General features: G+C 29.1%; 7 protein-coding genes across 7 annotated transcripts; 3 read left to right on the forward strand and 4 right to left on the reverse strand.

Moving 5' to 3' along the window:
- Positions 1-125: 125 nt before the first annotated feature.
- MRPS35 (mitochondrial 37S ribosomal protein mS45) lies at positions 126-1357 on the forward strand (the record flags this gene model as incomplete). Its single annotated transcript, XM_011277554.1, has 2 exons — positions 126-704; positions 899-1357. 2 exons carry the CDS (start codon positions 126-128, stop codon positions 1355-1357), a joined length of 1038 nt encoding a protein of 345 aa, XP_011275856.1.
- A 971-nt stretch (positions 1358-2328) lies between these two features.
- On the reverse strand, positions 2329-9456 carry TAO3 (Tao3p; the record flags this gene model as incomplete). The annotated part of the gene is made up of 1 exon (XM_011277555.1): positions 2329-9456. One exon carries the CDS (start codon positions 9454-9456, stop codon positions 2329-2331), a length of 7128 nt encoding a protein of 2375 aa, XP_011275857.1.
- A 1234-nt stretch (positions 9457-10690) lies between these two features.
- Positions 10691-15412, forward strand: BN7_1861 (uncharacterized protein; the record flags this gene model as incomplete). Its single annotated transcript, XM_011277556.1, has 3 exons — positions 10691-10730; positions 10821-13776; positions 13966-15412. 3 exons carry the CDS (start codon positions 10691-10693, stop codon positions 15410-15412), a joined length of 4443 nt encoding a protein of 1480 aa, XP_011275858.1.
- A 123-nt stretch (positions 15413-15535) lies between these two features.
- On the reverse strand, positions 15536-18079 carry BN7_1862 (Inositol polyphosphate 5-phosphatase OCRL-1; the record flags this gene model as incomplete). The annotated part of the gene is made up of 1 exon (XM_011277557.1): positions 15536-18079. The coding sequence occupies one exon, from the start codon at positions 18077-18079 to the stop codon at positions 15536-15538; it is 2544 nt and encodes an 847-aa protein (XP_011275859.1).
- Positions 18080-18246: 167 nt separating this feature from the next.
- BN7_1863 (uncharacterized protein) lies at positions 18247-19689 on the reverse strand (the record flags this gene model as incomplete). Its single annotated transcript, XM_011277558.1, has 1 exon — positions 18247-19689. One exon carries the CDS (start codon positions 19687-19689, stop codon positions 18247-18249), a length of 1443 nt encoding a protein of 480 aa, XP_011275860.1.
- A 292-nt stretch (positions 19690-19981) lies between these two features.
- On the reverse strand, positions 19982-21493 carry PTM1 (Ptm1p; the record flags this gene model as incomplete). Its single annotated transcript, XM_011277559.1, has 1 exon — positions 19982-21493. The coding sequence occupies one exon, from the start codon at positions 21491-21493 to the stop codon at positions 19982-19984; it is 1512 nt and encodes a 503-aa protein (XP_011275861.1).
- Positions 21494-22367: 874 nt separating this feature from the next.
- On the forward strand, positions 22368-24479 carry MUB1 (MYND-type zinc finger protein MUB1; the record flags this gene model as incomplete). The annotated part of the gene is made up of 1 exon (XM_011277560.1): positions 22368-24479. The coding sequence occupies one exon, from the start codon at positions 22368-22370 to the stop codon at positions 24477-24479; it is 2112 nt and encodes a 703-aa protein (XP_011275862.1).
- Between the last annotated feature and the right edge of the window lie 1177 nt (positions 24480-25656).

Genomic DNA, 25656 nt, shown 5'->3' on the forward strand with positions numbered 1-25656 from the left:
TGTATGAACGATTTTTCTTTGGTGAAAAAAAATTCAACAAATTGGAAATCAACGAGTAAACAAAAAACCATTTAAATAAGACAAAAGTCAGGTTTATTTCTATTTTGTTTTTTTCATATATTCCAATGATTACTAGTCAGTGTCAAAATCAGCTCATAAGTGGGCTCAAACATACCCAATCTTCATCACATCAACAAATTCGTCATTTCTCAAGAAGAAGAATTGCATACCCTTTTTATAAAGCTCCAAAACAAGGTCGTCAAGGTAAATATGAACATAAAACTCAATTAAGATTCCAAATGGAATGCTTTTTGGGGAAACCAAATTATAAAGGTGAATATCTTGATAATAAATATTTCAAACCAAGTCAAAATCATAAACCAAAATATATCTTACCTGTTAGAGAAAGAGGTAATCCATTAATTGATTTTGAAACTGGTAAAGTTAAAGATCATAAAGGTAATTTAAAAGATGATGTTATACCACCAACTGCTAATTATCATGATTCTTTACATCCTTTCCCTCATAATAAGAATTGTAAAACAAATTTCATACTTTCTCATCAAGATAGATCATATATTTATCAAAAAATTACAAAAGATAATGTACCAACTCAACAATTAGCTGTACAAATGGGTATTAAAATCCCAAGATTAGAAGCTGTTGTTAAATTAAAAGAAATTGAAGAAAGATGGAATAAAAAAGTATGTTATTAATAGGTAATAAAGATCAAGAATCAAGTTTTTCTTTTATGATGAGACTTATATAAAAATTCGATTAGTCTTTAAGACAACATAATGGTTTCAATTTTTAAATCTGATGAATCAATTAAACTTTTTTTCTTGATCTTTATTTACAAATACTCTTTTAAGTATTTTATACTAACAAATAATTATAGAATTTGGTAACACAAGAACTTAAAAATATGTCCAATACAATGTATAAAATGTTCCCATTATTCAATTCAAATCAACATGCAGAAAATTTAACTGAAATTCCAGTTCCTGAAAGAACTTTAACTTCAAGATTCTTAACAGTTGCAGAAAATGAACCATTTGGTCCAATTGAAGCTTCAAAAATTTATAGATTACCATTAGCAACTGATTTATTAAAAAATTTAGATCATGATGAATCAACACCATCACCAAAACAACAACATTACCAAAAACAACATGAACCTAAAATCCTTAGAACAAAATCAACAAAACGTGGTCGTTCAGTTTTTGAATTTAAACAAGCTAAAGTTGGTCAAGTTGGGTTCCGTTATGGTACTGTATTAAGAGATAATAAGAAGGATAGAAGAGTTGATTATGATGAATCTGGTAAAATGATTTATGCCTTACCAGAATCAGGTTAAATCAATCAATATAGATATAATAAGAACATAGAAACTAAAAATAACCTCCATAGGGTTTGGAGGATATTATATATATGATAATTTGTACATAATTTAATGAATTTATACGGTCCATGTTTATATGAATTTGATTATGAGATATGTAGTGAAGTAGATAATAAAGTAACTGATACTTTGATATTGACCGTTTATATAGCTGCGATTGATTACACAACCTCAAATGTTTAGGTATACGTATACATGGAACCAACAGCTGCTGAACCACTCTCTTCTTATCCAATATAAGTTTATCAGAGACTTGAGATATCTGAACATTTCAATGTATGAATAGTTATAGACTATAGTACTAACTATATTGTTAAGGGCAACATATAAATAATTTAAATTAGATTTTAAAAGTACAATATTTTTGTAAGTAGATAAGATCAAATAATTGGGTTATTTTTGCCTAAATATTCTTTTTGGTGTGTTTTTTTGGTAAAATAAGGAAAAAAATTATAATTTTGATTTTAAATTTTTTATTATATTGTTTTTTAAAGTAAATTTAAAATTTACCATGTGGATAAGTTTAAAAGAATGAAATATTTCAAAAAAAAACTCAATAAAAAAAGGTTTTTTTTACTCTATAGCAAACTTTGACTAGTTTTAATGCTATTATTAATTTTTTTTGATATCATTTACTAACAAAATCAATGTTTTAATGATAATTTTAGTATAATTTAATCCAGATTACGTAATCCATTGTTTCTATTATGATCATGACAAAGACATACTTCAAATACTTTTAATAAAATACAATGACTATTAATGTTGTATATAGTTTTTATACTATATTAGGTAGTGGTTTCTTTGATTACGAGTTCATTTAATGTATAAATAGTGTCCTTTAAGGTCATTTCCTCTATTAAACTAATGACTAAACTTAAATCTTTATACACTTTAAAAAAGTAAACGATTGTCCTAAATATCCTTCATCTCATCTTCATGATATAATCTGGTTGTGAAAACCTACTTAATCTTTTTCTTGGTTTTGGTTGTGCAGGTTGTGCTAATAATCCTTCAAATCTAAATGAATCCTCTTTAGGAAAAGTTGGTGATGTTGGAGTTGATGAACCACTATTTTCCGATGAACTAACTAATTCACCTCTTGATCTTAAAAAAGCTTCACGAGATGATATACCACTTAAATGTCTTGTATCACTCATTGGACTATTCCCGAATGAATCAGCTAATGAAGTTTTAAAAGATGTATTAGATTGAGTTCTTGCTAAACTTCTATTCAAAATAACAGAAACTTTTTTATCATAAACTTGTGGTGCTGATTCAAATGGTGCTAATTGATCAGTTGTACTAAATCTTGTATCAATTGATGTAGAACGGAAATGATGACCTGCACCATTTGTATTATCTGAAAAATTTGAAGAATTTTCAGCATCTTTTGTGAAGAAAGAATCTAAATTATCTAATTCTGCCCACATATGACTTAATGAACCATCATTTTCCTCAGTAATGGAAGCAGCATCTTGTGCTTCATTATTCGATTGACCATAGTTATAATCTTCTCTATGAAATTTGATTTGTTCTTGTTGTTCAACTTCTTCCTCTGGAATTTCAGATTCAACAACTGTTCTACATGTTGTGAAAACTGCATGAACATTATTTCTTGTTGTTGCTGCTGTAACTGCTGGCATTGGAATTGACCAACCACTTTCCTCTGGAATACCAAATAATGTTGCAGTTTTTTCATAATCTTTCCTTATAGTCTTATTACCTAAACTCATTCTTAAGATATCTTTATCTAATTTACTACCAGAAATACTTGTTGTTTCATCAAGAACTTCCAATGCTTGTTGTGCATAAGGTGTGAGTAATAATCTTAATAATGGTGAAATTAAGTCAGCACCGCAACCTTGAAATTGAGGTTCTGCTAAATTGATTTTTGGGAATAATAATTTCAATAATTTCATGGTTTCAATCTTAACCCATTCTGTCTTATTTGATAATAATCCCAAAAGGAAAATTACAGTTTGACCACTATATTCAGCAAGATAATTTTCTGCAATGAAATTAACAGTTTGACTTAAGAAATCACTTTTAGTTCTAAATCTATTTTTTGATAATGAATCAATAATTCTTGCTAAATTTGGTTGATTATTCTTCATTGCCATTTCTCTTAAAGTATTTGTAGATTCTTGAATTTGTGGAGTTATATCACCTTTTTCCAAAGCATTTGAATATCTCGGAATATTAGTTAATAGGGCAAATAGTAATCTTGATTCACCAGCAATGATTTCACTATCACTTAATTTATTCAATTTATCTAATAGTTGAAGTGATGCTTCTAATGAAACTGATGATCTTAATCCAATCATTATAATTTGTTGTAAACCTTCAAATTTACCTTCCCAATTTGGTGGGAATGTAGAAAATAAACATGCCACTGTATCTTCAGAATCTAAATCAATCTTGGATAAAAATTTGTTCAAAACAGATAATAATTCAACATATTCATGTTCATTAATTGTGTTTAATGAAGCAACAGTAACCCAAAAGATTTGGGGATAATCAATCAGTTTTTCAGCATCTAATTCCGAAACAATAGCATTTAAAGTCATCAAAATTTGCATAGCAAAACCTTGTATATCATGAGTCTCATCAGAAATTGTATTTGATAAACGATGTAACATATCTTTTAACATTGATTGATCTAAGAATGATAACAAAGAACGGAAAACTTGGAATGAACGACAAGCAATATGTCTAACAGCACAAGTTGTAGCCCATGATAATGCAACCCTACCCCAATCTTGTTGTAAATTAGGAGCTGAAGCATTAAAAATCTCCAAAATATTTCTGACCAGCAGATCCATATCTTTTGGAGAACGCGCACCATTCTTGTCATGATTTAAATCGTCATAAATCCAAAGTGATTTGTGATTTCTTCTAATAATGTCCTTGGTCTCTTCAAGTTTTGGATGTGGACCAACTGTCCCCAATACATAGATAATCATCTTTGCAGCAGACTCTTGAACAATTGGTAAATAATGATCTAATAATACAAATGATGTATGTAATAACAATGGAATTTTGGCAGTTAATGTATCTTTTGGAACAACAATTAAATCTGCCAAATATATTAATGAAAGTTGACCTAATGAAAAAACTGAATCTTTACCTGTATAATTTAGAGTTTTCCAAATGTTTGCAATATAAGGTAAACCAATTTCATTTGTTGGTAATTCACCATTTGAAAGTTGAGGTGGAACCATAGCTTTAGGTTCAATATACGAAACCAGAGTATCTGTGAGCTTTAAACTAGAAGCTGATAAATAAACAAGTACTTTACTTGCAAATTCAACGAAAAGTGGATTTCTTTTAAGTAATGTAGCCTTGATTGAAAATTTCAAAATTGAATCTATATTTGCAAGATTAGCACCGTTACCTAGTGAGATCCATAATGCTTCAATTTCAGTTGGCATTGCATCTGAAAATTTGATAGTGATTTCAAACAAATTACTTAAAACCATATAAGATTCAATATCAATACCATCATCTGTGATTTTCAATTCCACTGTTTGTAACCAAGGCATCAAAATGGCCAAAAGATCTCTTCTTGCTTCAGAATTAATTAGTTGAAAATACATTGTTAATTCAGAGATTAAAAAGATATTTTGTTCTGGATGTGATGAAGCAAAATATGTAGATACATCTAATGCAGCTCTTTTATAAATAGTTTTATTATTATTCATGACTCTTTCACTGAATGCATTGACAACATCTGAGCCAAACAATTTTTTTTCAGCATTGATGAGTAATTTGATAGCAGTGGAGCGAATTTCAAAACTATTCGAAGAGCATCCATAAAGACCCAGCAATAAAACTTCATGATTTTTAATTGGGTATGATTCATTTTCTAATAATGCTTCAACCAATACAACATAATAATTTTCAATTGTTGGTAAAATTTGATCAAAAACACATTTTTTCATAACTTCACGATAAAGTTCAGGATCAGGAGAATTGAATTTAAAAAGGCTTCTCAATGCCTTTTTAGCTAATGAAGAAATTCTTTCATTTGGCGAGCCAAATAATAAATCAATCCAAGATAATAAACCAGGAAGATCAAATTTTAACATTGTTTGACCTCTCAATTCATGAATTTTACCATTCAACAAGGCAACCATGGAATTTGTAGCTGCAATACTTAAAATTTGTCTTTCAAATTCAATAGCAGAATTCAAAGCTGCTAATTCTTGAGAGTTTGTAACATGTTTTGTCATTTGTGCATATCTTTGTTTAGCAATCGATGAATATTTACCATACCCACACCATTCTTCCAGATATGTAAAACATGCAACTCTAGCTTCAAATGGTAGCCATTTTGATGCATCACCATTTTTTTGTATACCATTATAAACATTTTCTAATAACCCACAGAAATAACGACGTAATTTTTGAAATTCAAAACTATGTTGCACTTCGTATTGAGATAAGAATGATTTAATAACTTTTATGAACCCAACAAGTTTATCAACAATCCATTCATCTTGTGAAATACTTTCCTCTTCAATGAATCTGGAAACTATATTCAGAACATGTGTAACTTCAACTCTTAATCTGCTATCTTTTGAATGAACTTGTTTACCTAATTCTTGTTCCCATTGAGTAAATATTGGTTCAACACATTCAATAAACGTTCTGAAAATGTTTATATTCATACAACTCAAACCTGTGATAATAGCATCTCTAACAGCTTGGTTATACCCATTAAGTAAATTTAACGTAAGTTTGAAAACACTTCTTGCACTTGTAATTGTACTATGTTGAATAGTAAGTAATTGTTGTAATTTTTTTTTACCATGGGAATAATTAGCTGGGATATGAAGTCTTTGTTCACTAGTTGAAGTTAACGATGTACAAGCAACAATCAGATATAACTTCCATTGTTCAATTAAAACTTCAGGTGGACCATAATTAGATTTTTGATTTGATCTTGGAGTTTCAGAGATGTTTAAGATTGATTCATGAATTTGAACTAATCTTGTACAGACAATTGATCTTGTTAATGCCATTGTCATTGGACATCTTTCAAAACATATACTCAATAACTTAGGGAAAACTCTAAACCATAATGCGGAATCAATACCATAATCAGATTCTGCAAGTCTTAATAATACATCTCTTCTTTGTTTTTGACTTAATTTTGATAATCTTGAACGTTCAGCAACACTTAAATATTGTTTATGTGACCCTATCAATTTGAAAAAATCCGTGGTTTGTAAGATGAATATAACTCTTGTACCTATATCAGCTGCAAATTTTGAGTTAGATCTATTATGATTTCCTTTTGTTGGTTGCTTAGCTCTTGTTTGAGTTTGATCATAAAGAGCTTGATCAAAGTTTTCAGTAATTCTCAAGATATTTAAACCTAATTTTCTGATTTCAAAATCCTGTGATGAGAGGAAAAATAATCCATGACCTTCAACTTCTTCAATAACAGTTATAGTATTTTTCCATTGTAATTCATCAACAATTTTATTATCAGAATTTTCATCATTTAAACCTTCTTCATCTTCATTTTTACTTTGTAATGATTTCAACCAACATTCTAATAGATCTAAATACAACCTTAATAATTCTTTCGAAATGATATAGCTTTGTGAATAACCTGATCTTTCAGTGAAATTAAATGCAAATTTCGCAAAACTTGTAATTAAACCATTAGGATTTTTTCTTGATGCCATTATTTTCAATGAATTTGAAGCAGCACTTGAAACTCTAAAATCACTATGTAATGAGTTCCTGCAAAGTAATTCAATAATTTTCCTTGAAGGACCTGGTGCACACCAAGGAACACATTCTAAAACAACAGCAAATAATTCTGAATGTAAACTTTTACTCAATTGTATTGACATATCTGAACCGAATCTAAAACTGCTAAAGGGGGATTTAGCACTATAATAAAATGGAGTACTTGGTTGTTGTTGTTGTTGTTGATCATTTTGTTGTTCAATAGATGCACCGACAGATGAATCCAACAAAATTAACAAAGCATCAACATATTTACCAATCTCATCATGATTACTTGATTTGATATCTATATCAACATCAGGATGTGAGACAATATCTGTATCTTCCGGGAATGCTGGTCTTTCTTTATCACCAAGCATTGATGTATATGCCTTGATTGCTAATATAACTCTTTCATGTTGTATACTATCCAAACTATGGCCATTGAAAGTAGCTTTAATTAATGGGATTATGAAATTTTCCACCGTTTGATTATAGCCTGCAAATCCAATAGCTCTAAACATTTGAACACATGGTAAAATCAAAGAAGCATCAGATATCATCCAAGTTTGTTTATTTTTACCCAAAAACATATTTTTAAAAATTGTTTCAATTTTCCTAGTAGTGTTATTTAAAGTTTCAGTACATCTAAAAATATAAACCCAAATTAACCTTGAAATACATGTTACAATTATGATTTTCTCTTCTAAAGTTGCGTGTTTAGATTTTAAATTTCTAATATTTGATTCAACAAGATCATACCATTGAGATAAAAATAATTCACTTGGTGCAACACATAATACTGATGTAATTAGAGTTAAATTTGTCAACCAGCTTTTAGGGTTTAATTCAATAGTTTCACAAGTTTTATAAATTGTATTGATTGCCTCTGACCAAGTTGGATGATTTACTTCAGCAGTTAAAGTATCAGCTAAAGGTAATAAGATATGTGTTAAAACTTGTGAATATGCAATTTTTATGGAATGACTCTTAGTAATACTGAAAAATTTGGCAATTGATTGAATAAAATCTGCACTTTCTTCAAAATCTTCTAATGGATAATTCTTCAATTTTAAATATCTCATACCATGAATTAATAAATGAATTGAGGGTTCGATTTCCTTGGGGACCACGGCTGGTATTTTTTCTAAATCTGCAATGAAACGATCACTAACACTTAGAAATCTTTTATCTGACATATAACCTAATAATTCAGCAAATAAATTCCAATTAGCAGATCTGATAATTGAGGAAGAAATTAGAATTGGATCAGTACTTCTCAACTGAGTAAACACAATTTCTTCTAATTTATCACCTAAATCATCACCCGTGGCTGATGGATTTAATTGTTTAACAACTTCAATTAAAACTCGACATAAGATATAAATACTAATTAATGATTTTCTATCACCTTGAATAGCAGTATCACGAGATTGTTGCACCTGTTGCTCCAAGTAACCTAGTCTTGAATCTATAACGTTAACAGTTGATTTTGAAGAATTATTTCTCTTGTGAGAGAATTTACTAACAGAACTTGAACTATGAGTATGTTTTCTAAAATTACTTGATTCTTTATGTTCTTTTAATTGAATTAATGATTTTTCTGCAGCATCTGCAGCCATTGCCGCGACTTCTGATTTTGATTTCCTCCAAAACATAACTGAATCAATAACTGGTTTAGGGTTATTCTTGGAGATATAACCTAATGAAGCAATAATTTTATCAAAATTTGGATCAATACCTTCAGCTAATAGATCCATGATTGGTGGTTCAGTGTTTAATGGATATGTAAGACAAACGTTTAGTTTCCTTTCAGCATGTCTAACAAATTGTGTGAACAAGATGTGTAAGGTATATTCAGTTGGAGTTTTAGAATCTGTAGCTAAACTTTTCCTTATAGTGTTGATTTCATCAATTGTAGTATTATTTGAGGTAAGTCTACGTTGTTGAATAGTTTCTCTAGGTAATTGTTGCTTTGGAGGAGTTGCTGGTGCTGATGATTGAATTAGTGTGGTATTATTATCTGTATTGAGAGTACCATCATTTTGATTTGCAGTTGTAGTATTTGTAGTTACTGTATTTGAAATAGCATGTGTTGAATTTGAATTGATTTGACCAAATTGAGGATTTTGAATCAAAAATGGAGACTCATCTATCTCATGTGAAGCCTGGTAATTATCAAATTGAAATTCATCATCATTAAATTGTTGTTGTTGGTATTGTTGTGATTCTCCTTGATCTGATATTATTTTTGGTTCATAATCAGGTATCAATGCCCGATCCAGATCGATTTCAAAGTTAGATCCCATTCTGGTAAGTTGGCCGTCTGGGAGATTATATCACTATCTTCCCCTAAGACACAATGATCCAACTTGATATGTAAACTGCAATCTGTTCCTTGCTTTGAACTGTCGTTTGATTGTTTTGATTCAACTTTCTTGTATTTTTTTAGCTGAAAACCCACACACCACTATTAAATAGGGTCCGCGAATTAAATTTTGGAACAGTTAAGCTCTACCCATAGTTAAGCCCGTAGGACAAAACCAATTTAATACAGCATAACCTGACACGATAGAGAGATATAAGACTCGGCAATACTAGAAAACCATACCCTAGGATCACGTATATCCAACTCTGTGCTCGATTGGACCACGGTGTACCACCATAAGCATTGCTTTATTTCTCCCATAGTTGAGACCGACGTAGTAGATTTTCTCCCAATTAGTTCCTGAGATCTGATTACATAAGATTCGAGAAACCTCGGAATTGAGTTATCACGTGCATAATCAAATAGGTCACAATTTTCCACTTTATTGTTGCTTTTTCATGAATACTGATCTCCCCTAGATGATTTTATATCAAGTTAATAGTCTCTAAATATGTGGCTACCAACTTTCAAGGTTTTGAAGTTTAAATTTCCCCTTTATAGATTCATGTTGTAGAAGTTTATTTATTCAATTCCGAGGTAGTTAAAAGCACTGAGTCTGGACTTCTGGATTAACTTTATAATTAATAGTGAAGTACCCTGAATACTGGACGGTGATTGGCTTTAGATTCCAACATCACTAGTACATCTGATAACCACCACCTAGTCTTTCAAGTTTCAACTTCCATCACTAACAAGAAGATTACCAAATCTGTACAATCTAGTGAAGTTTTGTTTTTCGGGCGCGAAAAATCGAAGATGACTATTAAAAGTTACCAAATACGGTAAAATTTGTGGCTTTCTCAATACTAAACCATCAGTTAATAATAGACGGCATTTAAGACCATGATAAATAAAAGTTGACAGTTGATGCTGTACACATTGCACAATAAATTTGTTTAGTACTGGGGTTTTTTTTTAAAGCTATCCCTAGTTCCAGACCCGATCGGATTGATCAACGTACCACTGTGTGTTTAAAACCACTTCAATTCAACGGTGAAGAAAGTTAAATATAAGAAACAATACATAACCATCTTGAAGAACTTCATCAACGTCTTATATCTCGAATGAACTTTTAAAAGAAGGAGCAATCACATTAAAGAGACCATCTAACAATCATGAGTGAAGCTAGACTGAAAATAGGAATCGATGTTGGAGGTATGCGTGTTTTTTTGACACTTTTGTCAAACCCTGCAGTATAAACAGTGTTTCTAAGAACAACTTTCACTAACTCAAAATTTTATATAGGAACTAATACGGATTGTGTCCTATTAGACCCCACTAGACAATCAAGTCCTGATAGAGGTATAATATCATATGCCAAAACTTCAACAACTCCAGATATAACGTCCGGTATTTTCCAAGTTATTCAATTAGTTTTAAACAAAGCCAATATTAATACGGATCAAGTCGCATTAGTCACTATTGGTACTACACATTTCCTTAACGCAATTTTAGAAAGAGATTCTTCAAGATTAGATAAAGTTGGTATAATACGGCTTTCTTCCAATTTTACAAAATCAATTCCACCTTTCAGTGATTTTCCCCAGGATTTGAAGCAAGTTATTTATGGTTATCATGGATTTGTATCTGGTGGTTTACAAATTGATGGTTCATTAATCTCCAAGATCAATAAATCTGAAATCATTCAACAATGTCATGAAATTAAGAAACGAGGATTAACAAGTATTGTTATAATTGGAGTTTATTCACCCTTAGATAATAAACATAATCAAGAATATAAAGTACGAGAAATAATTCAATCAGAATTACCAAATATTAATATTGTTTGCTCTAGAGATGTAGGAACTTTGGGGTTTTTAGAACGTGAAAATGCATCAATATTAAATGCATCAATATTAAGATTTTCAGAATATGTTATCAAGAGTTTTAAATCTGCTTTAACAAAGTTAAGTTTGAATTGTCCTTTATACCTAACACAAAATGATGGTACAATAATACCAGCAGATCAAGTGAAAAGAATACCCATTGTGACATTCAGTTCAGGTCCAACAAATTCTATTCTTGGTGCTGCATACTTGAGTCAAATTAAATCAGAAACAAGTACTTTGGTGGCAGATGTTGGTGGTACAAGTTGTGATATTGGTATTCTGTTACCCTCAGGATTCCCTAAACAAGCATCTGCTTATCTTTCTATTGCTGGTGTTCGTGTTAATTATGCTATGCCTCATGTTCATACAATTGGACTTGGTGGTGGTTCAATAGTAACTGAGAATAATGATGATCAAATAACAACTAGTGTTGGACCAGAATCTGTGGGCCATTCATTAACAACACATTCTCTAGTGTTTGGTGGTAAGACCTTGACAGCAACTGATATAGCAATGTTATATAAAAAAATTGAGAAGATTGAAGGTGGTGGTGAAATTTCCAAAATGTCACAAAAAATACCCACAGATTTAACAAACAGGGCATTCCAACAGATTCAATTAAATTTATCAAAAGCTATAGATTCTATAAGAACTTCACCCGTGGATTTACCACTAATATTAGTTGGTGGTGGCTCTATAATCATTGGTGATCAAATAAAAGGTGTTTCTGAAATAATAAGACCTTTATATCATGAGTATGCAAATGCTGTAGGTGCAGCTGTGGCCAAGATGGCTATTGTTATAGATACAGTGATTTCCACGGATTCTGGTTTAACTTTCCAGCAAATTATTGAATCGAAAAAAAATGAAGCTATTGAATCATTAATTGTAAAAAGAGGAGCTATAAGGGAATCGGTTTATGTTGCTGATATAACTTCATTACCTATTCCTTATGCTATTAATAAAATTAGAGTGATTATAAAAGTTGCTGGTGAGATTGATTTGGATCTAATACAAAAACAATCCATTGGCGAGGTTGAGGAAGATGATGAGGATGATATAGAATCAAGTTTTAAATTCCAAAGAACTGAGATTAAAAAATCAATAAATCAACCACCTTCACCAAAAGAAAAATTTGATGTGCTGGGTTATAAACCAAATATACATAATGGAGAATGGAAAATATCTTTAATTGATTTAAAATGGATCTCAAATGGTTGTTATGTTCTAGGTTGTGCAGGTGGTGGATCTCCTCAATGTGAATATTTAGAAGTTAAAAACATATTGGAAGAAGGTTATGAAATTAAACTTTACGACCATAAAACAATCCAAGATTCTGATATTATTGCATGGGGTGGTATAATGGGGTCACCTGCAGTTTCCTATGAAAGATTAGGTGGAACAGATACCGTTGATGCTCTTTCAGAAATTATAAAATTCACAGGTTATCACATTGATGATATTAAAGCCCTGATGTGCTTAGAGATTGGTGGTGCTAATGGATTACAACCTTTCATTATGGCCTCATCAAAACATTTTAATAAACCATTATTGGATTGTGATTGGATGGGCCGGGCTTATCCAACCTATTATCAAACTACTTTAGCGTCACACACAGAGGGGAAAATTTCACCAGCTGCTATAAGTGATGGTGTGGGTAATTCCCTAGTGTTAACATCATCAAACTCAGATTATTTATCAGATGTTATCTTGAGAGCTGCGTGTGGTGAAATGGGTTCAAGAGTTGGTTATGCAGGTAGACCCACTGAAGGTTTTTTAGTTCGAGAATTCGCAGTGAAGAACTCATATTCATTAGCGTGGAGAATTGGGAAACAAATTGCATATTGTCAAGAGAATAACTGTATTGACCAAGTTGCTGATCAAATAATTGAACAAATTGGTGGGAGTTCAAGTGGTAAAAAACTATTCCAAGGAAAAATCACATCAGTTGAACAAAAATTATATAAAGGTCATGAATATGGACAAATTATAGTCAGCTCATTTGGATTGGAGGAGCAAGATCAAGACTGTACAAAATATTCAATCCCATTTGTTAAAAATGAAGGAGTTGTTAAAATTCCATACAAGAATGAAATCATGTATGCAGAACATGAATTTCAAGGAACGAAAGCCATACTAGCTTCAGTTCCAGATTTGATTAGTGTTATAGATTCACAGTCTGGACAGGCAATTGGTGTACCAGAGTTCAAATATGGTCTAAGAGTGACAATTATTGGGATTGCAGGCTCTAATCTATGGAAAGATTGTGAAAAAAGTCGAGAATTGGGTGGTCTTGAAGCGTTTGGTTTGGCTGATAGTGCGGAGCATAAACCATTGGGTGTTTACACTGCACCACAAAGTGTCTTTGACGAGTATAATGAGATTTAAATGAAGAAAAGAACAATTTTTTGGTGATTTCGTAGTGTTTAAATATAGTAAAGTGCCCGAGTGCTGCGCTTACCGTGTTTCGTGTTTTCAGGTTGATCAAAATATTGATAATTTAAACAGTACATCAACAAGGTCTTCTCATTGAGGAGCTTGATTTAATTAGAGGGAAACAGGGTGTTGGTGATGAGTTCTTTTGAGATATTCTTACCAGATACGGTGCTCAATGAAGGACAGGAATTTACCACGTTCATAACGCGTCTTAGAGAGGCTGGATCAAGAGAAATTGCATTTTTCGATGAAGTATTGACAGGTTATATCCTATTGAATAAAGAATCAAATCAACAACCAATAAACACCACATTGGATTTAAACATACGTGGTGAGAATGAACAGAGTGTCAATTTGAAGAGTCTTGAACTCGTGAGTCCCATCAAATCAGAACCAACAAGGATTTTGTATAAATTTATGCTTTTCTTATCATATCCTAAAATTAAACTAGATCATCCAAAACTAAATTTAAAAGTTCAAACAAATTTAAATAATAGAAGAAAATCAATTGAATTGCAATCAAATCAAACACTTGTTGATTTCCAACCTGCTGAACATAGAAACATCTTGGCTGGAATTCAACCAACAATTCCAAATGGACAAAATAAATTCTTGATGAATGATGCTATACTGTCAGATTCATTGATTAAACATAATAAATTAGAAGAATCAAATGAGAATCATTCACCACAAAACAATAATTCAATTGATGAATCAGATAATATTCAAATAAGTAAAGAATTTGATATACCCACAATACGGATATTAAATTTAAGAGTTCGTAATATTAGAATTAAAAAAAATTCTATTTTATCAACAATTGATGTTGAATTATCAAGTAAATTCAAAGATTTAAGTTCCAGTATATCATTAAATAATATCAATTATAGATTTCAAAACACTGTTAAACCAAAATTTAATCATCAATTCCCTATTGAAATTACAAAATTTGATAATTTTAGCTTTACATTCCAATTAGATTCAAATGATTATTTATCCTACAAGACATTAATTGAAATAAATTATTCATTGGATAATCATCAAATCAAAACAAAATGGATTACAAACATAGATTTTGGTAATACACCACATATACCATCTGTCATTAAGAGATCTTCAACTTCTTCATTACCAAACACACCATCAATGACTTCATTATCCTCAGGGTTAAATATAAAATTTATTGGTAATAAACAAGTTAAAATTGGTCAAGTTTTCAAATTAAGAGCTCATATTATAAATAATTCCAAGAGAAATAGAAATTTAGTTATGGTTTTCAATTCACAACCAGAAGCTTTTTTACCAAATTTACCTAAAATTAAATCATTAATTCAAACAAATTTAAATATTTTGAAATTTTATTCACAATCCAAAATTAAAACAACAGGGATTTTGAGTCTTGTTAATGAAGTTCATTTTAAAGTTAATAGTGATCAAGTATTTGAAAGTGAAATTCTACTTGTTGGTTTAGAATTTGGTGTTTTCAATTTAAATGGTGTTAAATTAATCGATTTGGCAACTGGTGAAAGTATGAGTTGTGATAAATTATTAGAAGTTGTTGTAATTGAATAACATAAGGCATTGGAGCCATGATTTAGTATATTTTGTATATTAATATTTATATCTATAAATCCCACATCTTATTGCATTATGTTATATTGTCTTAAATTGTATTGTATATGATAACCCTTTAATCTATCCCAAAAGTTTTTCCAAAAAATCTCTTCTTAATTTTTCATAATTTGTTCTACCAAACATATAATCTCTTTTCCTTTGTTTTGGAACTTCCAATAATATATTTTCAAATTTTTTAAATATATCATCCTTTGAAATACCAAATTCAATACAAAGTCTTAAAAAACTACTTAAATAAATCAAGACATTTGCTCTTAAAGGTGGTAAACTTTCTAGAATCTTTTCCAAAATATCTTGATCATCTTTATGACCATTCAAAAGAAAAGTTGATAAATCTGATGAAACAATACCACCATCTAAATTCCGAAGTAATAAGAACAAGACCCTGGAAACTGCTCTTGATGAGGATCCATTTATAACTGTATCAGCTTTTTCCAATTCTTTTAAATTCAAATCTTCATTATTATCAATAGATTTGATTAGTTTTTTTTCTAATTCATGAGTAAAATTTAATTTTGTTTCATCAAACATATCTGAAATAATATGATTCGTTAAATAGTTAATTAATGTATAAATTGGTTTTGGGATCCCTGTGGTTTGACCTTCTAAATTTAATTCATCAATTGAACTACCAAAAAAACTTGGTTTTGCATGGAATGTGCATGTTATAAAATGATCTTGAGAATTATAACCTCTAAGAATTAAAGTTTTTTCAAATTTTTTACAACCAATTGGTAAAGTTGTAGAAATTTTAATTAATTGAGTTGCTGATTTTGGTAGCACACCTTTAATTGGTTCAATTTTGGAAGATATTTTCTTACCAGGGAATTTTAAATCTTGAGTTTCAACAGAATCAATAATTTCCCAATAAGATTTCCAATTCCCAATGTTTTTAATTTCAATTTCAATTGTTGAACTTGTTAATATTGGGATTTCAATTTTACTTTCCAAGTTTGTGATTTGAAATTCAGTTTTATGTAAATTATTTTCTAAATCATCAATCTTTTTCAAATATTTTGTAACTATATCATTTCTTTCCTCATTATTTATAATTGGGATTTGAATATTATAATCTGCAATCACAGGTCTATGATCTGATATATTTATATTTGGAGATTTATAACTTAATAATTCAACATGTTTAGATTGAGATACTAGGATACGATCAGTATATGAAGGTTTCCTATCTGTTACAAATTCACCCTGGTTTGGTGATGAATCATTAATTTTATAAGTTGGTGGGAAATTTATTTTACCCTCTTGGAAACCATCTAAAATTCTACCTAAATCTCTTTCTTGAGTTAATGTATCATAATCTAATAAAGATTTATGATCTTTTTCATTTAATAATTGTTGTATGATTTCATTTGATGCATTGATTCTATAATTTAAATCACCTCCAATGAATATAATATTCTTATCACCATCAATGAATTTATTATTAACTGGAGGAGAAACAGATTTTTCATCTTTTGATTTATCTGTTGTGTCTTGTGTATCAGATGTATCCTCTGTTTGATCATCTGCTTTATCATCTGTTTTACCTTCAGATTTACCTTCAGATTTATCCACAGATTCTATATCCTCACCACTCAACTTACTCATTTCATCCTCTTCATCCTCCTCATCATCGCTTTCCAATTCTACCCCATTCGTCAATTTATCAACATCATCAACATCAAACAAAATAGATTTATCATCATTAATCAAATTCCCATTTGAATTTGGTAATTTAATATAATTTTTAATACCTTGTAATTCTTTTCTTCTTTTCACCAGGAACTCTTTCTTTTCCCCAGCTGCAAAATGAACATTTAATAAAGCTAATTTATAATCATATATATCAAATGATGTTATTATACCACCTTTATTACCATAAAAATTTAATATACCAGTTCCTATAGAATCTATTGATAAATTTTTAAAATTTATTGATAATTCATTACGAATTATTAAGATTGAACCTAGGCCTAATAATTTATTTGTTTGAATTGGTTTATAATCTGATCCTATTATTGATAGGATTTTGGCAATCCAATTGTTTATTGGTTCAGATGATGATCTCAGGTTTTTAGCATTTAATGGTATAACTTCTTGGAACGCGATGAAATAAATATCAATTTGTTCATCATTAAGAAATAGTTCTGATAAATCTTGATCTGTGTTGTATAAATCTTGGCCATGTATATTCCATGTTAAGTATCTAAACTTCAACTTCTTTGGATGAATAAATTTGGATTCATTTTGTAATAAATGAGATTTTAATGAATCACCAAGATCATTTCCCTGTTCATCATCATCATCATCAATTTCAAATTCATTATTCTCCTTTTGTTCTAAAAAAACCAACCCCTTATTCCAATGTTTCATAAACCCATCAACTTTTTGTTTCTCTTTCATATCAACTTTACCAATTTGCCAATTCAATAAACTTAATACCAAATTATCCTTATCTTCCACCAATTCAATAACATCATCTTTAATCATTGGTATAATTTTTTCATAATTCTTGGAACCTTGAGATTGGATCGCATACCTTGGGATATCCCCTTTATCATCTGGTGGGAAATACCATAAAATAGAATCATCAGTGATCAATTCCATTGTGTTGATATTGTCGTACTTATAATTTCTTCATTGTTGTATTAAATGTTTTGATTTCAATTTTTATGTAAGGGTATAAAAAAAAGATTCGCGATTCGAACAATACAAATTTAAAATAATGCAAATATTCACTTTTATCCAGCAATTTTTATACTATATGAATAGGTTTATGGTGTGTTTTCTCTCAGTGATGTTAATTCATCAGTGGATCCATTTTTCAAATTATCTAAAGTTAATTCACCACGTTCTGGAGCACCATATTCAGCAACGTTATTTTCATCAATTTTTTGAGAATCAACATTATCCCAAATCCAAATTAAAAGGGAAATTGTTATAAAATCACCAATTGATGGAATTGCCATTATATATTCTAATGTTTTATCATCCCAGAAAGTTTCTGTTAATTCAACAATGTTTAAATTTTGATTTTTTGATTGATTTATGAAATGGAAAGTTAATAATATAATCATAACTAATGTGACAATTATTGGAGTGAAGAAAATGATATAACCTGATTTTTTGTATAATTTAGATGTAGTTAGATCAAAATAGATGGAAATTTCTTTTGTTGTCTTATAAAAAGATTTTATAACCCAAATGAATCCAATCAATGAAATTATAGGTTTTAATCCATTTGTAATATTATTAAAATTTAATACTTGAACATTTGAAAATTTTAAATCAATTATAGTTAATTTTAAAAGGAAATTTAAAACCATAAACCCAATGATTTTTTTACTATATCTTTTTGGGAAAGTTTGACGATCATATAAAGTACCAAATCCGTGACTTAAACATAATATAAGTCCCCATGTTAAAGATTCTAAACCAAATGTAATTGAACCAAGACCAAAACTGATTAATTTCAAAAAGAAATAACCAGATCCACTTAAATCATATTTATTATTGATCCATAATTTCAAGAATAATGAAAATGTGATAAGATAATTCATATAAGTATAATGGAAAATTGAATTTTGAATAATTGAAACATCCCCTTTTTTCAATGTCTTGATATAAAAAAATCTTGACATGATGAAAATTAACAATATAGAAACAATAGGTAATTGGAACTGTAATAACACATTTGAAACCTTGAGGTAATCCAGAGATAAATAACCAGTAGATTGTTGGAATTTAACATCAATTTCATTCAGTCCTTCAGGTGCACCATCTTCCAAGGATTGGATATAAACACAATAAAACCCCTTTTCTGTAATATCATATTGTAAAAAAGAACGATGATTAATATTTAATACTTCATTATATATCCTAGAATCTGAATATTGATAATCAACAACAAATTTCCCAGGTTCACGACATTGTCTTGATCTAATTTGATCTTCATTACAAATTTTCAATGAATCAGTATTAATAAAATCTTCTAATAATGGGATATTTGAATTTTCTATATCTTTATAATGGAAAATTAAAGTTGTATAATTAAAATCTTGATTTGTTTTTGGATTAATTGTAACATTTATAAAAGGTTGTGGTTGTGATATATTTGATTTTGGTGGATAAATACCAGAACATGATGTGAATTTTATAGCGGTTGTTAATTGGAAAATTGAGAAGAGTATTATTAAGTAATTCTTCATTTTGATCATAATGAGGGACCTATATCAATTGAATTGAATTGAATTGAAAGTTGTTGAAAAATTCTTTGGTTGTTCTTTTTGTTGTTTTTGTTCTTTTGTTTAAATGTTTGGCTATGCAATATGGCTGCTTTTAGAAGTTTCGCGGATGATTATGTAAGTGATTAGTAAAGTGAATAACCATTAGGTATAATTTACAATTTATTTAATAAACTAATAATTGATTGAAGTAATTGAAACTTTTATTTATATTTATAAATATATATATTGTTTATATTGAATCTTTATATTTTCATTCGATTATTCAGTCTCTTGAACTACCTAATCCATCATTTTTTGTATTCTTACCATGATCTTTACCATCTTTACCACCTTCTTCATCATCAGAACCTAAATTCAAAGAATCATTATCATCCAAATGTTGATAACCCTCAGCTTCATCACCAACATTATTTAATGATTGAATATCATCCAATTCAAAATCACCAACATTTTCAGGATCAGTACTTAATTGTTGAGAAGCAGCAAGCATATATGAAGTATCTGTTGGTCTCCAAATGAATGCAATTAAATTAAAAATAATGAAATAAACTAGGGAAGGCCAGAAATCCAAAAAGAAAAATCTTGATTTCCAATGTTGTTCAATTAATTCTGTGGTGGACATACCAATGAATATAAATGATGATATTATAATTCCTAATAATAAGATCAATAATGAAAAAAAGATAATTCTGAATAAATGTTTATACATTTTTAATTTAATCATTTGTCTTTGTTGATGTAATAAAGCAGTAGTTGCACTTAGGGATTTCAAAATCATTGCATAAAAAATTGCAGTTGAAATAGCAACTGGTAAAACTGGAATACCAGCTAATAAAGATTGAGATTCTGGTGAAGTTAAATAATTTGCTAAAACATAAATAACAACAAATGTTAAATGAATCCCGGTAAATATTTGACATTTAAACATTAATTTTTTATCAAGTTTGGGATAAACAATACCATAACCCAAAGAGATAACTAACAATAGGAAAAATGAAAATGAAACTTTTAATCCACTTAGAATAGCAGTGAAAACCATATAAATTTTAACACCAACATCAGATTCACCCTTTCTATTAATTAAATCATAATAACCCCATGTGAAAAGGGTTTCCAAGGTTAAATAAAGGAAAAATGCAAGAAAATATTTTTGTAATGGTAATAATTCATGTTTATGTTTCCAAAAATGGAACCCATAATAAGCCATTGAAACAGCATAACATATGGTTAATATAGCATAAAGTGATAATTTGGGGAATTCTGAAGCAGAAATTTTCCCAAATGAATTTTGAAAATTTATTGAACCTTTATATGATGGATGACTTTGTTGTGAATATGTAGCAACACAATAATAACCAGTTTTCTTTACGGGGTAACGTTCAGGGAATTCACCAATTTCAGATACTTGAAATTGTAAAATTTGAGATTGGTTCTTCTGAGAGTTTTGAATAAATGTACCAGCTTTTTCACATAATCCATCTTTAATAGCGTTTGAATCACAAATATATTCCTTATGATAACCAGAATCATCCAATGGAGCCCCCAAGGTTACAATATCTTGATATTCAAATATAATAACAGATAATTGTTTATCCTGATCTTTTGGAAATTGTGATAATTCAAATGATATGAATGGAGAAGTTTTACCACCCCAACTTGATTGATCATACATCCCAGAACATGCTTGGGTATAAGATTCATCTACTGATACCTTGTTGGCGAGTGTTAGTGGTAGGAGTGGTATGATTGTTTTGAGTAGTTTGATGGGGTGCATTGTGTGTGATAGTATGATGTCTAATAGTAATAGTAATGGTAATGGTAATAATGGCTATATCAAATACATTTTAATACGTGGTGAAAAAGACAAAATCGCGGGTGGATTGTATGAATTGTGATATTGATGGTGGTGATATACTTATAGTATAGAGTGATAGTAGAATAGTATAGTAATAGTAATGGTGATAGTAAAGTAATAGCTCTAGTATTGAGTATTACATATTAAATATTATTGGATTGTGTTTATCTCATTGCAGTAATATCAATATTGTATGTGTTTAATTGTAATATAGTAATACGCGATACTACACATTATCATAAACTACAGCAATACCAACACAACACTACTACTACTACTATACTAGACTATACATAACAATACTACCAATACACTACTCTTACTCCATTCACCACAATATATCACTGTCTATTACCAAGTCCTTCTTATATATTACTAGTTGATTTACCCATCGCTTCCTAACCATTTCCCCTTCAAGCAACGTAATCTTTAAATTCGCCACTGTCCATACAAATTTTAGGAAATACAACCATTACAAACAGGAAAATAATAAGATACAATTACAAACACAAAGGAAGACATACAAGGAAGATCAAGGAATATCATACATCATCAACTCATAAAGGTCACCACTGCTGCTACTGTTCTCTACTGTTCTCTACTGTTCTTGTTTCCTGTTGTTCTACTGGTTGTTCTGCTCTCTGGTGCTGTTCTTGTTTCACCGTGTTTTAGTGTCTTTGTTACTCATCAGACAAAAACATTATCATCAATATTCAAAAGACCCAAGGTAAAGGTTAAGTAATCTTTACAATCCACAAGTCTTTATTATCACACATACACATGCCAATACACTATGAGAGATCCAAATTATAAATCAATACCTTTAAACAAAGCTGCTGTTTCAATAACTACAAATCTGTATGATAGAAGAGCTTTAGATTCAACTTCTGATAGACCTTTAGTCAATTCTTTAAATCATTTAACTTTCCTGACTAGTTCAAGTGCAAAAGTTAGAGAAACTTTATCAATAGATGGTGGTTTAGAAAGATTAATTAATATCTTACATGAATGTAAACAAAATTTTAATGAAGAAGATGATGAAGAAGGTGAAGATATATCAATATCAAAACAAAAACAAAATGCTATTATTGCATGGAAATGGACTTTAGCTTTCCAATGTCTTGTACTGATTGGTACTCGTGGAACTGAAAAAATTAGAAAAAGAGTTGTTCAAGCTGGTATTATACCAATTATTGCCACTGTATTAGATAATTATCTATTAATTTCAAGAAATTTTGATAATCAATTGGATAATACTTTATCAACTACTTTTTTATCATTAGTTCAATCCAAAAAACCTAATAAACAAGTTAAAACTGATGATTCTTCAAATGAATTATCAAATTTATTAAATTTACATCTTGATAAAAATTATTCTTTACATCATTATTTAAATGATAATTATTTAAAATCAAATGAAGATTCAATAACAAGTAATAATGATGATACAACAAATATAAATTCAATTGATTTTAGAACTGATTATCCTATATTACATCAACCTGAACAATTAAATGATTTAGATTTAACTATAACTTCTCCAAGATTATTTTTAAAGGGTATATTGATCCCCAAAGAGGATGATGTTGTTTGGTCTTTACAACTATTGGCTTTTATATCAAAATATTCAAATTTAAAAGATTTTTTACAGTATACTAATTTGATTGATTCATTATCTTTAAGATCATTAATTCAATCAAATAATATTCCACCACCATTAGAACAAGATGATTTAGATAATGAATTAGAATTTGAAATTTTATCAAATTTTTCATCTGATGATAATGATCAAAATCAATTTATAAATAGACAACAAAGAAATCAAAGATTTCAACAATATCAACAACAATTTCAACAACAATTACATCAACATCAAAGACAACAAAGAGAAAGAGATCAAAGAGAACCTGATTTATCAAATACTCAATCTTCTCAAGATTTTTTACAACAACCTTCAACTCAACAATCTTCAACAATATTGATTTCAAATGATTCAAATGATCAAATTTTTAATCAAAAATCAAATAGTCAAGATGATGAAGATTTAAATAAGCTTATATCATTAAATAATGAAGATCATGAAAATACTAATAATGGGGATTTTGAAATTGATTTACAAAATAATAATAACGATAATTTATTAAATGATGAAATTTATCAGCAAAATTGTCCAATAAATGATGAATCTTCTGAATCAATGAATAAAAAATGTTTTAATAAATCTTTATTATCATCAATTTTAAATTTTGAAAAATCTTGTTTAGATTTTGATAAAATTTCAACAAATTTAGAAACAACAACAACAAAAGTTTTAAATTCTTATAAAGAATTAAAATATTTAAATTTAGTGGAATTATCTATCAAGTTAAATAAATTTTATCAATTAAAACAAAATGAAAATCAATTATCTCATATCAATAAGAGTATAAACATCAGAAATGAATATAATTCAAAATGGAATTATAAATCATATTTCCAATCATCAGATACATCATCATCAACACAAGATATTGATCATAGTAATAAAATCACACATCATTTGAATATCTTCCCATTAGTTGAAAAATTCACATTAAAAACTCTAAATTCATCAGATATGTGTTATTGGTCAGGAGTAATAATGAGAAATTCATGTCGTAAAGATGAAACTAGAGGTGGTGTTAGACAATGTGCATCATTCCAATGTGGGAAATGGGAAAATTTTCCAAGGGAATTTGCTAAATGTAGAAGATGTAAACGTACAAAATATTGTTCTAAGGAATGTCAATTAAAAGCTTGGATTTATCATAAACATTGGTGTGTTGATAGTAATAATTCTGGTTCTGGAAGTGGTAGTACTGGGAATCAAAAAAGGGATGATGATGGTCATGTTGGTCAAGTTGATGTTGAAGAAAGGTTGCCATAATTTAATTTAGTGATAGCTAAATCAAACGTTGTTATAAATTATTGAAGGTGAACCACATTGTTTCAATTAGTTGAAGAAAGGTAAACTATAAACACTTAAGTTATATGGGTGATTATGTTTAGATAAAAGGTTATGAAGTATGAAAAATTGATGAATGATGAATTGCATAAGATGATTAAGAATAAAAAGATCATTTAAATAAAAAAGAAAGAAGAAGAGGGAGGAAAAGAGATGTTTTTAATATAAAATAATTTGTATTTTGGTTTAGATTTAGTATTTAATTAACATTCATTTTGGTTTTAAAGAGATTTAAGAGATTTAAAGTATATCATTTTGGTTTTAAAGTTTTAAAGTTTTTTGGTTTATTTAAAAAGAGTAATATTATATAAAGCTATGGTTTTTATTGAAAGTAATATATGAAAATGAGATTTTGGAATTAATTTATACGTATATGATTACGAGATTTTAAGGATTGTAGGTTGTTTGGTAATTGGTTGTTTCGTTTAAAGTGGAGCTGGTTTTATTAGCGCTGGTGTACATGTAATCTCATGTATGAATTTTCGCGTTTTATAATTTTTAAATTGGGTACTGAAAAAACAAATTCGATTCAGTCAACGTCGATTGAGTAACATGAAATAAATTTTATCAAAAATTGATCTGTCCAAAAATTAGGTATAAAACGATTGAACTTACATAAGGGATCATCAGAGATGGAAAATTGATTATCATGCAGTTTATAACAAATTGAAAACTTTGTGCATTTGGGTGATACGTTTACTTCTTGAATGACGTTATATCTAGATTCATATACCACTTTATCATTTTTTGTTGAGTAAATGATATATGATTTTTTGTTTGAGTAATGATGGTTGTGAATATTAATTTTGTCTAAGATTTATGATGATATTACATTTAGATTAACCTCAATCTATCGAGTTACATGTATATTCATTATTGGTTTTTATATTCTATTATGAAGCTTAATTGAGCTGGAGATAGATGAGATTAATGTATGAGTATATTCATTCTTTTTTAATTCATACTTGAGTACTGATCAAGTATTTTTGAATGTAGTTTATCAATAATGGATATATTTACTTGTGGTGGTTGTAAATACAGCTTGTAATATGGTATTGGTTCTTTTATATAATTTTCGTACGCGCGTGTATAATCTCGA

The sequence above is a fragment of the Wickerhamomyces ciferrii genome, contig 00040 (assembly GCF_000313485.1).
Source record: "Wickerhamomyces ciferrii WGS project CAIF00000000 data, strain NRRL Y-1031 F-60-10, contig 00040, whole genome shotgun sequence".
Lineage (NCBI taxonomy): Eukaryota > Fungi > Ascomycota > Saccharomycetes > Phaffomycetales > Wickerhamomycetaceae > Hansenula > Hansenula ciferrii.